At 49.6% G+C, this 16,276-nt stretch overlaps 1 protein-coding gene across 2 annotated transcripts in view; it reads right to left on the bottom strand.

Annotated features, from left to right (window-relative positions):
* The window catches only part of MTCL3 (MTCL family member 3), a 275,713-nt gene extending 265,214 nt beyond the window's left edge, over positions 1 to 10,499 (bottom strand). The window contains exons 1-2 of one of the 2 annotated variants that reach the window (XM_078648897.1): positions 9,699 to 10,499; positions 8,090 to 8,314 (exon numbers count right to left, since the gene is read on the bottom strand). In XM_078648897.1, the coding sequence (XP_078505023.1) occupies positions 8,090 to 8,314; positions 9,699 to 10,499 (1,026 nt within the window). The remainder of the gene's footprint in view (positions 1 to 8,089; positions 8,315 to 9,698) is intronic. The other variant, XM_078648898.1, reaches the window with a different exon arrangement.
* Positions 10,500 to 16,276: the final 5,777 nt, after the last annotated feature.

Raw genomic sequence — 16,276 nt, forward strand, 5'->3', positions numbered from 1 at the left:
CTACCTTGGGCAGGAAAGAAGGTCTTGTCCGCAACACAACTTTGTCCGGATGGACAGAAAGGAAAGGAGGTTTAGAGGAAAGAGCCTGGAGCTCACTCACCCTCCTGGCAGAGGTGATGGCAACCAGGAAAGCAGTCTTCAGAGTAAGAAGGCGGAGAGGACAGTTATGAAGTGGCTCAAAGGGAGCGCACATCAAAACAGTAAGTACAAGGTTCAAGTCCCACTGAGGCATCACGAATTGAACAGGAGGAAACATGTGTGTGATGCCCTTCAAAAACCTATTTACAATGGGGGACTTGAACAAAGATGGCTGATCAGGTAGCCTCAAGAAGGCTGAAAAGGCAGAAAGGTAGCCCTTGATAGTGCCCAGAGCAGAGCCCTGCTGGGCAAGAGAAAGAAGGAAGAGGAGAACCTCAGAAAGGGGTGTAGAGAGAGGATCCACAGCCTTTGCTGTGCATCATGCCACAAATTTATTCCACCTGCAGGCATATACCGACTTTGTGGAGGGACGCCTGGCTGCCAGAATCACAGTACAAACTTCAGGAGGCATGTCAAATGGCCTCAACTGTCGCCGTTCAATCTCCAAGCATGGAGGTGGAGACTGGACAGGTTCGGGTGGAGGACCGTCCCCTGCTTCTGCGACAGAAGGTCCTCCTGAAGAGGCAGACGAATCGGGGGATCGACAGACATACTGAGTAGCTCGAGATACCTGTACCTTCGTGCCCAGTCCGCAGACACAAGGATAACTTGGGCCTGGTCGCGCCTGATCTTCTTCAGCACTCTGGGCAGAAGTGGTATTGGCGGAAAGCCGTACAACAGACCGCAGCTCCACTCGCGACGAAAAGCGTCGCCGAGCGAGTGATGCCTTGGAAATTCCAATGCGCAGAACTGATGACATTGCGCGTTCTCTTCGGTGGCGAATAGATCTAACCAAGGCTCTCCCCACTGCTGAAAGAGGCCTTGCGCCACGTCCGAGTTCAGACGCCATTCGTGATCCATCATGCACCGACGGCTGAGTTCGTCCGCCCTGGCGTTCAGAGAACCTGCCAGGTGTTGAACCACCAGGGTCACGCCTGATGGTCCAGCAACTGCCAGAGGCGCAGGGCCTCCTGGCATAGGGTCCACGACCCCACCCCGCCCTGTTTGTTGCAGTACCACATGGCGGTGGTGTTGTCTGTGAACACCTGCACTACACTCCCCTGGACAGAGGGGAGGAATGCCTTCATTGCAAGTCGGATCGCCCGCAGCTCCAGAAGGTTGATGTGGAGCTGCGACTCCGACGGAGATCAGAGTCCTCTGATCTCCGCCTCTCCCATGTGGCCCACCAACCCTGGAGGGACGCGTCCATCACAACTACGTGCTCCGGTTGGGGTAGGGAGAGGGATCTGCCGCTGACCCAATCGCGGCCCGTGAGCCACCACTGCAACTGTTTTGCAGTGCCCTCCGAGATCAAGACGAGGTCGGACAAGTTGCCCTGATGCTGGGCCCACTGAAACTTCAGGTCCTACTGCAGAGCCCGCATCCGCCACCTGGCGTGATGCACCAGAAGGATGCAGGAGGCCATCAGCCCCAGAAGCCGCAGCGTCAACCTGACCGAGACTCGGGATAACGGCTGAAAGATCGGAATCATAGCCTGAATATCCTGAACCCGCTGTTCGGGAGGATGAACCCGAAACTGCGCTGAGTCTAGAACCGCTCCAATGAAGAGGAGCTTCTGAGAGGCACACAGGTGTGACTTCGACACATTGATGGAGAACCCCAGCAGGTGCAGGAGGTCGGCCGTAGTCTAGAGGTGGCTGACGACTGTCTGGGGCGAGCCCGCCTTCAACAACCAGTCGTCGAGGTAGGGGAAGACTGAAACCCCTAACCTGCGCAGATGAGCTGCGACCACCGCCATCACTTTCGTGAACACCCGTGGGGCGCTGGTAAGGCCGAAGGGGAGCATGGTAAACTGAAAGTGCTCGTGGCCTACCGTGAACCTCAGGTAACGCCGGTGGGCCGGCAGGACGGGGATATGAAAATAAGCGTCCTGCAAGTCCAACGCTACCATCCAGTCTCCCGGGTCCAGGGCAACTAGGACCTGAGCTAGCGTCAGCATCTTGAACTTCTCCTGCCGGAGGAAGCCGTTGACATTCCATAGGTCCAAGATAGGGCATAGGACCCCTTTGCCCTTCTCGGGGACCAGAAAGTAGTGGGAGTAACAACCACACCCTACTTCTGGCCCAGGAACGCGCTCGATGGCCCCCTTGGCCAAGAGGGCCGTAACTTCCTCCCTGAGAAGTGTTAAGTGATCCCCCGACACGCGGTGGTACTGCGGTGGCATGGCTGGAGGGGTCGCCTCGAAGGGGAGGGAGTAGCCCCTTTGGACGATTTGCAGCACCCACCTGTCCGATGTAACAGTGCGCCAGTGGAGGTGGTGATGGCGAACCCTGCCTCCCACTAGCGTCACATGGGCCTGGTGCCCAGAAGAACGCCAGACAAGGCCTCATTAAACGGCAGCAGAGGCTCGGCCGAGCTTGCCTGCGGTTTAAGGACCTCAGTGAGGAGGTTAGTCCTCACGGCCATGACGGGGAGCTCAAGGTGTAAGGCATTGACTGCCCGCGTCAACACCACACTATAAGCAGCCCCATCCTCCGTAGCCACGGTAGGAGGGGAGACAAAACCAGTGTCTGGCGAGGTATCCAGACCACTGGCGTCCCCTAGCTCCCCTGACCAGTCCTGGTAAGACTGACACTCCTGTGCCAGAGGGTCTTCATACCCCTCCCAATACCCCTCACCACCCATCTCCTGATACTTAGGACCAAAGGATGGGGCCGGGTCATAGAAGTAGAAATCGCCCATCGGCGTCGGATACGGCACCGAGCGGCGCCGGTCCGGCGCCGGACCTGAATCGAGGGAGGGATCGGTGACGGCACCGCCCGAAAGCGGAGCCGGGGGAGACACCCTAGGGGCCGGCGCTGGCGAGGTCGTGAGGTCGACCGGCGGTGACCCGGATCCGGAACCGGATCCTGCGGGAGCCTGCGGCGCCGGGACCGAAGTCACGGCAGTGTCTGGAACGAAGCACCCGACGGTGTCGGGGCCGAAGCACCCGACCTGCTGGGACTCCCAGTCGGAGCCCGAAGGCGCCGCAGAGCCCGACGGAGGAGTGAGCGACCTCATGGCCGAGAGGAAGGCCTCGATCTCCTCCGGCGTCGCTTGCTGCCCAGGGACTATCAGGTATGGAGCAGGCTGCGACGCCCGTGGCTCCGGCGGAGCCGCGTGGGCGGTGTCGCCCGTACCCCCGGCTTCATCGCGCGAGCGTCGGGGGGAGTCGGAAGAGCGATGACATCTTTTCGACTTCTTGTGCTTACCTGAGGAGCCTGAAGACCGTGGACGACTCCCGGAGCCATGGTGGCTCCGACCACGCGACCGGTCCCTCGACCTCCTCACGGACCGGGACCTCGAACGGCGCGGGGCAGACTGCCGGAGCTCGAGCCGCTTGTTGGACCGCTCCCGCCTAGCCTTAGACGTCAGGGCTCGACAGTCGGAACGGGCCTTGTCATCGTGGTCGAGGCCTAGGCAAAGAAGACACCGGCGATGGGGAGTCGGTAACCGACATCAGTCGGTCGCAGTCTGCGCAGGGTTTGAACCCGGGCATCCCTACCGGCACCGTCGGAGTCGTACAGACTTCAAAGTAGACCAAAATTGATCGAAAAAGTTTAGTCAAAAATTGACTAAGGGTACCACTTTTTCCGAATCGGCGCTTGCTGGCGCGGAAAAAAGAAGAACTGACGTCAGCAAGCGAGGGCGGCGTCTAAGTACTCCGGCGACGTCATTCCGGCGCCCACGACCCCGACGATGGACGCGGAGCCGCAGACGACGCCTACCGACGCGCAAGGGTACTGCTACGCAAAAATTTCCTCATCCAGTCTGACGCCAGGGGATATTCTAAGGTAAGGAATCTAATACTAACATGTTTCTTTCAGATATGGCTGTTTGGCAGCCCTGTGTAATATCAGAGAGATATGTGTCGGTGTGGTCCCTTGTATAAACCCAATCAATCAAAATGTTTATTTCGGATCCACAGATCCACAATACACAACCCAGCAGATAAAAGGTAAAACAATGATTTAAAACAATAAATACCAGATAAGCAGAACAATAACACAGCCACTACAAATGTATCATAAAATTAGAAAAGTGAAACCCCTGCAGAAATATAACAGCAAGTAGCATGAACAGCAGAAGAAAATGCAGTAATAAAAGTTAACGCTTGCATGCTTGCATATTGCGCATACGGATAAACCAAGCAGCATTAGGATATTCCGTCATCACAACAACAATTACTTCCACTCGTATCTGATCGTAGGGTGCGTAGTGCTCACTTATAATGACGGAGGCCAAAAAGTTAACACACTGGCCTAATCCATGCTCTGCGTGGTCTGATATGAGCAGGACAAAAGAAGACAAAGGGATGTAGGGTTTCCACTGCTAGATCATAAGAAGGACATACATTGGAACTATAGTACTTTGTACCCCACTTGAAACAGAAACTATTCAACGGCAGAACCCCATACCGCCATTTTTTTTAAAGCTGCAAGGGGATGGGAGCTGAAAGAATATTTAAAAACACTTTATAAACAGGACCAAGCCTAATATCTACAAAATGGTTGGTTAAGCTACATGCTTTAACAGATTTCAGTACCCTCAACCACATATAATCTTTTAATCGCTCTTTAACAAGAGAGCGGGGTACTTTTGTGGCTGTAGCAGGTGTATCCCAAAGTAAAGGAAGGCCTATCTCATACCATGTTGACTTAATATTGGTAAACCAGGCAATCTTTTCACAACCCATGGATTTTAAAAGCACCATAATCGCAATTCTATATGATTTTAATTCATCAGTGGACCATAGATAGTCTATGCCAATATAATATGGGATCAGACATAATGAAGTAATTTATGGGGACAATCCCCAGATCCAGGAGTTGAGGGAGGCACGAGACACCCATCTTTTCCATACCTTCACATAGTTTTGCCCCAGGGATGGAGTAAAAAAAAATCTTTAGTTCGACAAAGACCACATACAACTGGCCCTTGTCAATCATTACTGTTTTCCAGCATAGGGCAGAGAAACAGAGGATTTGATCCACCGTGCTGACTCTATTCCTGAACCCCACCAGCAGCTCAGAAAAGAGGGAGTTGTCCTTAGCCCAGACAATCAGATGCCCCAGAATCAAGCGAAAGAAGAGTTTCTGGGATGTATCAATAAGGCTGATGGGCGGATATTTCCCTGGGTCCCCTGTAGGCCCTTTTTTTGTGAATAAGGACAATCTCTGCAGTCTGCCAAGAGGTAGGAATCAAGCCACCTGCTAAAATAGATTGGAATAAAAACTAGAAGTATGTGGCCCAAATCAAAGGCTCTGATCTAAAAAGGTCCCCTGGGATGGAATCAGGACCAGGCGCTTTATGTGCCAGGAGTGCTATAACGGCTGCCAAGATATCTTCATGCTGGAAGAATAGCAGGGGCCTTCAACTGAAGGTAGACAAGGAACTTTGCTAAGGTGGGTATTCTCAGGGTCAGACTTGAGTGCATAGATTTATTAAAAATAATTCACCCAGGTCTGTGGTTGTAAATTATAATCAACACTAGTAGTGGCACTTCGCTTGCCATGAACCACTATTCCGCAGAAAGACTTGGGATCTTGGAAGCCCTGACAGCTGCTGCCAAATATTCCTACATCTCATGCTTCCAGTTAATTTTGGCCTGGCAGAGCGCCTCTTTGTACTCCAACCTTATATTAACAATATCATACCTGACTCCAGATTTTAAACTCTTCATAAGAACGCCCCTCAAATTCCTGCACTTAGTATTAAACCATGCACAACTGGACTTCACCCTAGAGACCTTGCTAACATCTCTACAAATTGTGATTTTGAGAGATGTAAAAAGAGCTTCATGGGAAATGACAATAAAATCCAGGTCTTAAATTTGAGGCCCCCATTAACTAATGTATCAGTGTGTCATCCACCTCTGCATAAATCTGAGCCACAAGATAGGGATCTCTGCTTACAGACTCCCATTTTAGAGCATTTTTATTGTTCGATAATGACAGGGCAGCCCCAGGATTCAGGGTACCCGTCTGATGGACAATGGGACCCAGATCACTATGGGACAGATGGAAAGCATTGTGGTGGTATGAAGGAGCTCTACAACCACTATATCTATGAGAGATGGCCACAGCAGTAATGACAAAGATATATTGTCAATGCGACTCTTCTGTTACCCACACTTAAAACATACAAGCACCTCTAAGGTACAAAGGGGACCTGCTATTAGAGGCCTGAGGCCAAAGAGAAGAGATAAGCTCATCAATTAATCTGCAGTGGGAGCATATCTCTTAAGGGGGCTCAAATCTAATTAAGGGAGACCCCAAACAGCATCCTCCTCTTCTGTATGCTTAAGGGGCCCAGGGCATATGGTTCAAAAGCGACACTAAAGTCACCAGCAACAATTACCTTATCTGTACATGAGAGGGCACCCAAGGCATTCGCTAGAACATGCAGCGAATCAGATATCCTTCTTGCCCCATTGGCCTGTTATAAACATTAAAAACATTTCATGAAAGTTCATCCCCAACAAGAGACAGCCCCAAAACATACAGAGAGCTTATAGCAATGTTTGCAATACAAAAAGCCAGTGTATTTTTGATCCGCACAATTAAACCTCCAGCCGCTTGGCAAATGTCACCTTGAGACAGAAATATACAGATTCTGTAAAATATAGGCCCCCTACATCTCAATCACCAAATACTGGTCGGTGACCGGTATTTGGTGACCTACATTTGGCCTATATTTTCCAAAAACAAAGCGCTCCTGCGTAGTTTCAGCACGCCTCAATCTGCAGCAGATTGAGAGGGCCCCAATGATGAAGCATACCACCTAGGGGTAACCCTGGTGGATGAGGGGACTCTAGAAAAGAATGTTTCTTTCTTTAAAGAGGGTTTTTCACACATATTCAGTGGAATCCCTGTTCTTCCTATGGTTAGGTTTCTAATTCCGGTATTTCAGATGTTGTGGAGCTGCCATTATAGACCCAGCAGTCCTTCTGCACAAGGTGCAAGGCACAGATGATAGAGAAGTGCTTAAGACATTTGGACTTAACGACTTCTGACGAAATGATTTGTGGGCAATGCACTGCGAGTCATCACTGATATTATCACTACCGTGGAGCAGTAAGGGCACTAATTCGGACTTTGCTGTACTGTCCACCTGTGGGCCTTGCTTTACCTCAACCCACAGAGAAGCCTGTAAGTCATAGGTCTCCGAACCAGAGAATCCAGTGTTAAATTAAAATTATACTGACTGTTAAGAGCATAACCTCCTGTAGTGATCGTTGTTACACTATTAACCAGAAGATCTTGTTTTGCAGCTGGACAGATTGCTAACTTGGCACCGGGAGCGTAACGTTTAAATATGGATGGCTGTGTTTGTGGAACTCTCATACCTATGTAGACAATTCTGAACACCACTTGCTCCGTATTTGTTTTACATCTATGCCCTGCTGTTTATTTCCCAGATGAGTAGTGACATGTAGCAGGTTACACAGTGACAAAGCATGACTAGTCTGTACATACTTACATGTCTGTGTTTGCATGTGTTAATACATTAAAGCTACACCTGTTGCCTTTGCAAATAAATTCTCATCTTTGTTTGCTGTGTAACATTCATGCCTGCCTTTCTCTTGTATTTTTGTTTCTCTTAACTACTTATCTTTTATATTTCACTATTTTCACTCTTCTTTACTCCCTACTGTTCTCCCTGCTATTTCTTTTTAAACCGTCCTACAGGCATCTCCATTTTTGTGTCTGAAAGTATATATCAAGGGATAGTCCGTGTAGAGCTGAGATAAATGAGAAACATGAAAGTGGAAGGTTGAAATCTTAGGGAGTTGCTACAGACTTTCATCCAATGAGGTTCATGAACATGACTAAGCAACAGTAATTGTAACAGATCTTCGTACAAGCTACAAGCAAGTAGCGTCATTCTGGTTACACTTATCACAATCCATGTATTACAGCCCTGTCAGCTCAGGTGGGGGCCTTCTTACCTTGAGGTCCTGCTCGATGCTCCTGAGCAGCTCGCCGTCGATCTCCCCCGTCTGGGCGTAGCGCAGCCTCTTGCGCTCCGCCTTCCGGAGGCGGTACTGAAGGATACGGCAGTTCTTGTTTGCCCTCTCCAGATCATGGCGCATCTCTTGTAGCTGGCAGGCGTCTTCCTCGAAAAAGCTGTCCCTCATCTCGTCCATTTCAGTCCTCATCTCTTCAATTTCACACTGAAGTTCAAGGGAAAACAAAGTTAAACACAGTTGCAGAGAAAGTTGTGGAGAAACATTTGAGGGACTTGTTTATAACTCTCTCAATTGTCCATACTGTAATTGATGCTGATAACATTCTTCAGATTTCAAAAAATACACGCAATCTCTCAAAGGATACCTTTATTAGACTTGTCCACCGTTTTTAGGTCGAGCCTGGGAAGCACACGCGCTGCTCTGCGAGGCATGCTGTATTCGGGTATTGAGTTGAAGCTCGGCCCACTCTCCTCCCATATTTTTCATGGGCCTGTGTCACTGTCCTTTGTAAATGTTGGCTTCTGTTTCGTTAATAGGATTGTTAGTCCCTTCTTAGTACTGCCTTGTCTTCATTTGTAACCTTCCATGAAGACTGGCCTTTTCCTTCTGTTGTTACACTGTATGTCTTATTTACTCTGTAAGCACTGTTTTCTTTAATGTGTCTCCTACCGCAGGCACGACATGCTTTCCTGCAACATTCAGCGAGCCATGTGAGCTTTCACTTTCCAAGCAGGCCGGAACAATGGTGGCCGCTTCTTTGAAATGAAATAGGTCTCGCATTTACAAGAGTTTCAGCTATTGGCATTGCAAATGCCAATGCCCTTTATTTATGTGCTAATTATCAAAACAAATAAATAAAAGGAATTGTCATTAACAATGCCAATAGCTTAGACTCTCACAAATGCGAGACCCATTGCATTGCAAATGCATGTTGTTACCAGCTTTCAATGCCAAATAGGCCCTTGCTCAGTTATCAGTCAGACATTTTGTAATTTAGGAGCAATGCTAAAGCGCAGCGCAAGAGGCACCAGGCAGTACGTTGAGGGATGTCCCTCTTGCGCCACTGTACCGAATTACTGCACCAGCACGGGCCCCACTGATGGGACATCTTGTTGCATCATCGACAGTGGACAAGTCCTCCCAGTCGCTAGCCACAGCACCGCCTGACCTTTGTGAGCAGCATCGCATTGCAGGCCTCCCCTCCCCTTTTCGCAGACATCATTTCCCAGGGATGAAATCCTGAGTCATGCACAGACAAAAGAGCCGCTCGCAAAGCCGCGGCCTCGCAAGTCGCACGCCCAGTCGGCGTTTGAAGCCCCTACAGCTCCCAGGAGTTTCTCTTTTCCCAAATAAGATAGGTGTTCTCTTTTGTTTTTGAACCGTACTGAACAACAGCCGGAATTATATAGACCAGGTTAACACCTTTCTCAAATATGGCAGAATAAAAACCGTTGTGGCAAAAGCGGGGTGCACATTCTAATAAAAATATGCGCATGTAAATGGAATAGGGCTATCGGGTGAACGCGCTCCTCTCATCCATCGCTTCGTGCCCCTACCGGCCTCCGCCGTTCATCCTGCCTCCGCTTACCTTGAGATTCTCATTTTCCTCCTGCAGCTTCTCCACTTCTTCCTGCAGCTGGAGCTCTTGCTGGCTCGGGCTGGGGGTTTCCGGTGGGGCCCCGGCGGGTGCCGCCGCGCCCTCGGGGGGCTCGGGCCCGGCTCCCTTGGGGAGCATGCCTCCGACCCCCAGCCCCTTCTTCAGGTGGAACTGGATAAGCTCAGACTGCAGACATCCCTCCTTCCAGTATCCCCCGCCCACGGCAGCCTGCTGCTGCTGCGGGGTCCCTTTCCCCGCCGAGCCCCCCTCTCCCTGCGTCCAGGCGTTACCCCGCTGCTTCCAAGCTTTCGGAGAAGCGCCGCTCCCCGCGGCCTCGCCCTTCGCCTCCTCCACCGGTCCCTCTTGAGACTGTCCCCGCGGGTCTGGGCGGCGGGGGTCCGCCCGAGAAGGGGAGGCCGCCACCGGGTCGGGGTGTGCAGGCTGCCCCTCCAGCTCTGCCCCGGTGCCGCCCTGAGCTTCAGAACCACCGCGGCCCTGGACAGCTCCCTGCGTGTGGGGCGGCCTCGGACTTGCTCCCTGCTGCGCCTGGCCTGGGAGAGCGCGGCTGAGCCGGGAGGACGAGGAGAGCGCCTGCTGCTGCTGCTTGCCTCCGCCCCGAGGGATGGTCAGGGGTCTGCTGCTTGCCGTCGCTTGCCTACGGGAAGGGCCCTCTCTGCTGCCGCTGCCGAGGCTGGTCTTCGCCGGTGACGAGGCTCGTTGTTTTCTGCTGCTGCTGCCCTCGGGATGCAGGCGGGGCTCGGCAGCACCGCCACCTGCAGGCGGCAGGCTCATGGTGCGGTCCAGAGATGTGACTGATGGGCGAGGGAGGGAGGAAAGCAGGGGTCACCCATCTCACAGAGCAGCCAATCTTGCGCAGCTGGAACGTCTGCAAAATAAAGAAAACACATTTTAGAGGCATCCCTGCCAAATACATCCCCTCTTTAAACCGAGGTCAACTCACATACCTCATTTCTACATCACATCTCTCTCACCTATTTCTGAAATGACTTCATTTTCGTCTTTCGCCTTCATAAGACGCAATCGCATTGCTATCCGAAGAAAAACTCGTTTGAACACATTTATATCGCACCCTACAAGACTACGCTGCTAAATTCCTCCTACACAAACAGCCCACGTGCTGTCATCTCAGAATAATGGAATTACAGTTTGTGCGTGTCTCCTGCCTTCCCCATCTTCTGATAGCTCCCTCGCTCTTGAAGTGTGAGTGCGCCAACGACTCAGAAGTGAGTTTTTTAGAGTTTGAGCATGAGGTGCCTGTCCAGGAATACAGCAAAGCCCAAGCAATAATCAGATAGCTGCCAAGGCTTCAGATTGCTATGTGTGACATTTTCATAATTTCGGTGTAATTATGAGTGACATTTCAACGACTATGAGTGACACTATCTCGCGAGCAAAATCAAACAATGCAGACAAGGTAAACATATAAATATCAGAAATTCCATCCATTTGAGCATTGAGAATCTCTAAGAAGATCTTAAAACACCTTCACAGCTTCAGAAATGAAAGGGCACTACCTTAGTGCCCAGGTATTGGGGGGTGGGAGGAGGGTTTTCTACTTATTCACTGTGTCTCACCTTGGTCTGTTTTTTATGTTTTTGCATTTTGGTACGGATAATAACAAACATCACAATGAAAAGAAAATTCAAAGCCAGGGTGAAACACTCATAACCGACAATAAATATATAGCGGTCTCTTGTGCACTGTTTCTCCCACAACAGACATTCGATGAAGTGAGTATATTTTATTGGAGAGCTACACATAATTTCTGGGTACCACTGTTAGATTTATTAACGGATGTTTTAATTCAAACAGGCATGTCAAACTTCCATTGCAAACTAAAAAGACTCCTGGGCCTGCAAATATGCACATGTCCCTACTTATGTAGCACGAACATACCCTTATTAGTCTTAGTCTTTAGCTAGACTACCCTACCTCATATAACTTTTTAGGAGTTCAATACCGTACAAGTCAGTTAGTAACAGAGAGGCCTCATCCAAAATAACTCTGCGCGATGTTAGCAGGACGCAGTCCTGCCAAGTATCACGCATTAGGCGTTAGACTAACGCATTTCAGCTTGAACCTGAAGATACCTTAATGTTGAGTAGAGGACTGTCATGTGTGCCCTGCACCCAGTTGAATTAATTCAAATTACATGAAGATTTGTTCGCGTTTTTTAGGAAAGTCAGACTGAATACGTTTTTCACAGACAGACCACCCTTAGAAGAGGAGAATAATCTGTCCAATTGCAAACCTCCATCTTCCTTCACACCCAGCTTGGACATGGTAGGGCCAAAAGTCCGTATTTTTGAACATAATGTACTGCAAGATATTGCTCGCATTACCAAACACCCCTATAAGCCTCAGTTTAATTTAACCGAATCTGAACACAGGTCATTGGAAAAAATCAAGAATGATTCCAATTTGGTTATTAAACCCTGTGATAAGGGTAGGGGGATTGCTATTTTCAAAAAGAATCAATACGATCAGAGAATGTTAGATATGCTCTCTGTCACTGAACATTATAGGCCAGCACACCCAAGAGAACTAACTAGACTTAACATACAGATCCAGGAAATGACCCAAGCAGCTTTAGTGGAGGGCTACATTTGTGACAAAGAATATGAATTCTTAAATAAATTGTGTCCAATCACCTCAGCGCTATATGGCTTACCTAAAACCCATAAATCTGAGACCAATCCTCCGATGCGACCTATTATATCGACAATTGGCTCAAGTACGGAACCTCTTTCAAAATATGTAGACTCCTTTCTATGTCTGCTGACACAAAGATATGCATCCTATATACGCGATACGGGGGCATCATTAATAAAATAAAGGGGCTACCTTTTCACCCAGAGACTGACACCCTGGTGACGCTTGACATTGAGGCGTTATACACCAATATCCCTCAGTGTCAGGCGTTACTTGCGGTGTCAGCTCTCTTGGAGTGATTCCAGGACAATCGTCCAGACAATTTCATCTTACAGTGTCTTGAAGTTGTCCTTTTAAATAACTTCTTTGAATTTAATGGCTCACTCTATAAATAGATAAAAGGGCCATCGATGGGCGCTTCTTGTGCCCCTAGTGTGGCAAATACATTTATGGGAGAATGGGAGCTACAAAACATCTATAATGAAGCAGCTCCGTTTTTTGAAAATGTGTCTCTTTGGAGACGCTTTGATGACAATATCTTTTTTATTAGGAGAGGTCCTGTCGATACCTTACAGGAATTTATTCTTTGGCGTAATGCTAGCAACACTAATCTAAAATTCACAGCTAATTTTAGTCAGTCTAGGGTCGAATTTTTGGACATTACTATCGATGGCACGAGTGGTCAACTTAAAGTAAGTCTATACAGAAAGCCAATAGCTAAGAATACTATTCTCCAGTTCGAAAGTTATCACCCGAACTGTCAAAGAGATTCAATCCCCTTTGGGGAATTTCTACGCATTCGGCGTAACTGTACTGATATCACATCGTTCCATGAACATGGAGATACGCTGAAGGAAAGACTACTGAGTAGAGGCTACCCCCATCGTTTGGTACGTCAAGCATATAAGAGAGCCAAATACGATAATAGAGAGGCACTACTACAAGGCTCCACACGTGCTCCTTAAGACCGTATCACCTGCGTAATCAATCACTCGACCCTTAACTTCAAAATTAAAAATGTGATCAACAAAAATTGGAGAATACTAAACACAGATGAAAATATATCTCCGTTACCACTCCCCCTAGTGGCTTATCGCAGGAATAAGAACCATAGGGATCTGTTGGTTCACACGCAGAATAGTAAAAAGCCAGACCATTAAACCCAGAGGTCGTTGACGGGTTTACCCATTATTGACGGCAATCATAGATGTGGCTCATGTCACGCCTGTGAGGCGGCCATAGTTTATTTTAATTTAAAGCCATTTGTAAAGCGCCTGGTTACTCAGAGAACAGAGTGTCCCCGCGCTGAATACTGAAAAGATGCTTAGAGGGAGGAGCACGGGTACGCCTACTCATGGGAAGATTATGGAAAGGGATTAAGTACGTGGAAAAAGAAACATTTTAAGTTTTCCCCGAAACCTAATTTCAGAGGGTTCCATACGGATCTCTAGTGGGAGCTCGTTCCAGCATTTAGCAGCCAGATATCTAAATGAACGGCCACCCATCCTAGCTCTGGTAATTTTAGGAATTTTTTATTTTTTTATTTTTTTAAAACCTTTATTGAGGAATAGAAGGAGATACATGCGCAGGCCCACAACCATCAAGGCCGGCCGCAAAGACATCATTAGAATCAGGAGAATCGCCAACATTAGACCAACCTTCAAACAGGAAATTTCAAAGTGCACTATACAGGAGTACGGGGCGCGCGACGTAGGATAAGAGGTTTTCGTTTTAAATTTTAGAAGAAAGGAGGGGGCTGCAGCAACAAGGACTGTACACCATACAAAAGGAACACAAAAGAGACAGGGGGGACGTATCACAGATAGGAACATAAAGAGGCAAGTCCATAGCAACTATACCAGTGAAGCAACCGTAATGACAAAACGGAATGATAAGCAACGATACAGAAATCAACATTTCCAAGTCTGATCCCCGCGAGCCCACCCCCAGGAACTGGAACAAGAGGCGCATTCAAATCCCGGAAAAAGAAAAAAAGGTACAAGACCCATGGACAGTCAGCCCCAAAGAAACAGAAAAGGGAAGGAAAGCCAAAAATAAGAAAAAAGGAAGGCCCATAGAAACTGAAACGGACAAAAATAAAGAACCCCATCCCCCTACCCCCACCCTACACGCATGCAGAGGCTACGGCCTACCCCCCCCCCTAGCAGTGTGTCTGTCGCCCTAAAAGAGTACCCGAAATACAGATAAAGAAAAAGGGAAAAAGGAAGAAAGGTTATCACAAAAGTGCGGAGGAGGGCCATATACGTAAGCTCAAAACAGTCAGCATGGAAATCCTCGGCCGCCCATCCCCGGATCCCGACCCAAAGCAACAATATTCAACTCCACCGTCTATCTCCCGCAGCCCCAGCAGTATAAGCTACCGCAGTCAATGATAAGGGAGCGGCCTCAACCCTGGCCCCTTCGAACGGGGGTATCGACGTAGTCCAGCCGCACGGTCGCCATCTTGAACAGCACAATTAAACGGAGCAGCCCCAGCAAAGAAGGATACTGTCCAACAAAGTCTGTCCATCTCAATGCCATGCATGCGACGATGATAGAAGGGGGGGCAATGCACTGTAACGGACCACCAAAGTCCGCCGGCCAAAGCGGTAGCATCCGAGTCAGGAGAAAGTCGTAAGCGTTGCCAGTAGAACACAAGGGAATAGCCAGGCATAGCTTCCAAGGACGATTCTTCGGCCATTTCACAAACCCACCTTCCTCAAACCACTCCGCCAACTTCTCAATCCACACGGAAGTATCAGCGGGTGGACGCACCCGCAATGCCCCCGAGATCGCCCGGGCAGGCACTCCACTGCAGTCGGGAATCGGATGTGGCGCATTGTCCTGCATTCGAAAGACAACTCTGCCCACCGGGGGCATGTAGGGGAAAATAGAGTCCAGCCGGTCCCCTAAGTCTCGAGCAGCATCTCGTAGATCAGATCTCAAAGTACCCAAGGCGCATAGGATGTCTCCAATCCCCAGTGGTGCGGCAGAAGGAAGAGGGGCAGCCGGTCCCCGCACACGGGATCCTCGAAGGCGCTGTGGGTCCAGAGGCAGGTCTCCATCGTAAGTGCCGCATAGCCGGTGGCCCAATCCGGGTTCCGAATAACATGGCCTGGCTGAGGGTACAGGAGTAGCACAAACCATGCCTACACCATGCACGGTACCATAGCAATCTGGGCGGTCAGACATCTCACCGGCAGCAACCTGGAGGAATCACAGGAGTCGGGGAGACAGCCAACAATATGGCGTCCACCGCAATGCTGGAAAGGATAAGCGATCAGTCAGTGCCTGTCGCAGATCGGAGCGGAGACACAATGTTGCACTTCAAACACAACAGTCCCCAAGCGCGAAAATGAGCAAAGCCAGGCAAATCTCCGCAGTAGTTAACACAGCATAGTAGCCGTTCTCGCTGGTCGTCTCCGCCCCGCTTCAGTATCAGATGAGATTGCAAATATGGCCGGCCATTACGAAACAAAGACCCGATCAGCTTCAGCCAGCGCCGGACAGGGAGTGAGGGCGCCCCGGCACTTCCACCGCATGGGGCACGCAAAGAGACACACCGGCGGAGTCAGAATCGCCTCCCGGTCCCGAGAAGTCAACTTAGAAACAGGATCGGTGACATAAGGAGGTGCGGGCCGGGAGGAAGACGGAAAGGTCGGCGGAGCCGAGAGATCAAGCGGCCATCATGGATCTCCGTTAAGCCCCTCCCAATTTTAGGAATTTTAAACAGCATAGCTCCAGAAGATCTCAAATTTCTGGTGGGGCAGTATGTTTTAAGAAGGCCCTTTAGATATTCTGGCCCCGTGTCATGGGCGATGCGATGGGCATAGCATAAGGACATAAATTTGATTCGTTCCTCAATGGGGAGCCAGTGGAGATTGGACAAGGCAGAT

This window comes from Lissotriton helveticus, chromosome 6 (genome assembly GCF_964261635.1).
Source record: "Lissotriton helveticus chromosome 6, aLisHel1.1, whole genome shotgun sequence".
Lineage (NCBI taxonomy): Eukaryota > Metazoa > Chordata > Amphibia > Caudata > Salamandridae > Lissotriton > Lissotriton helveticus.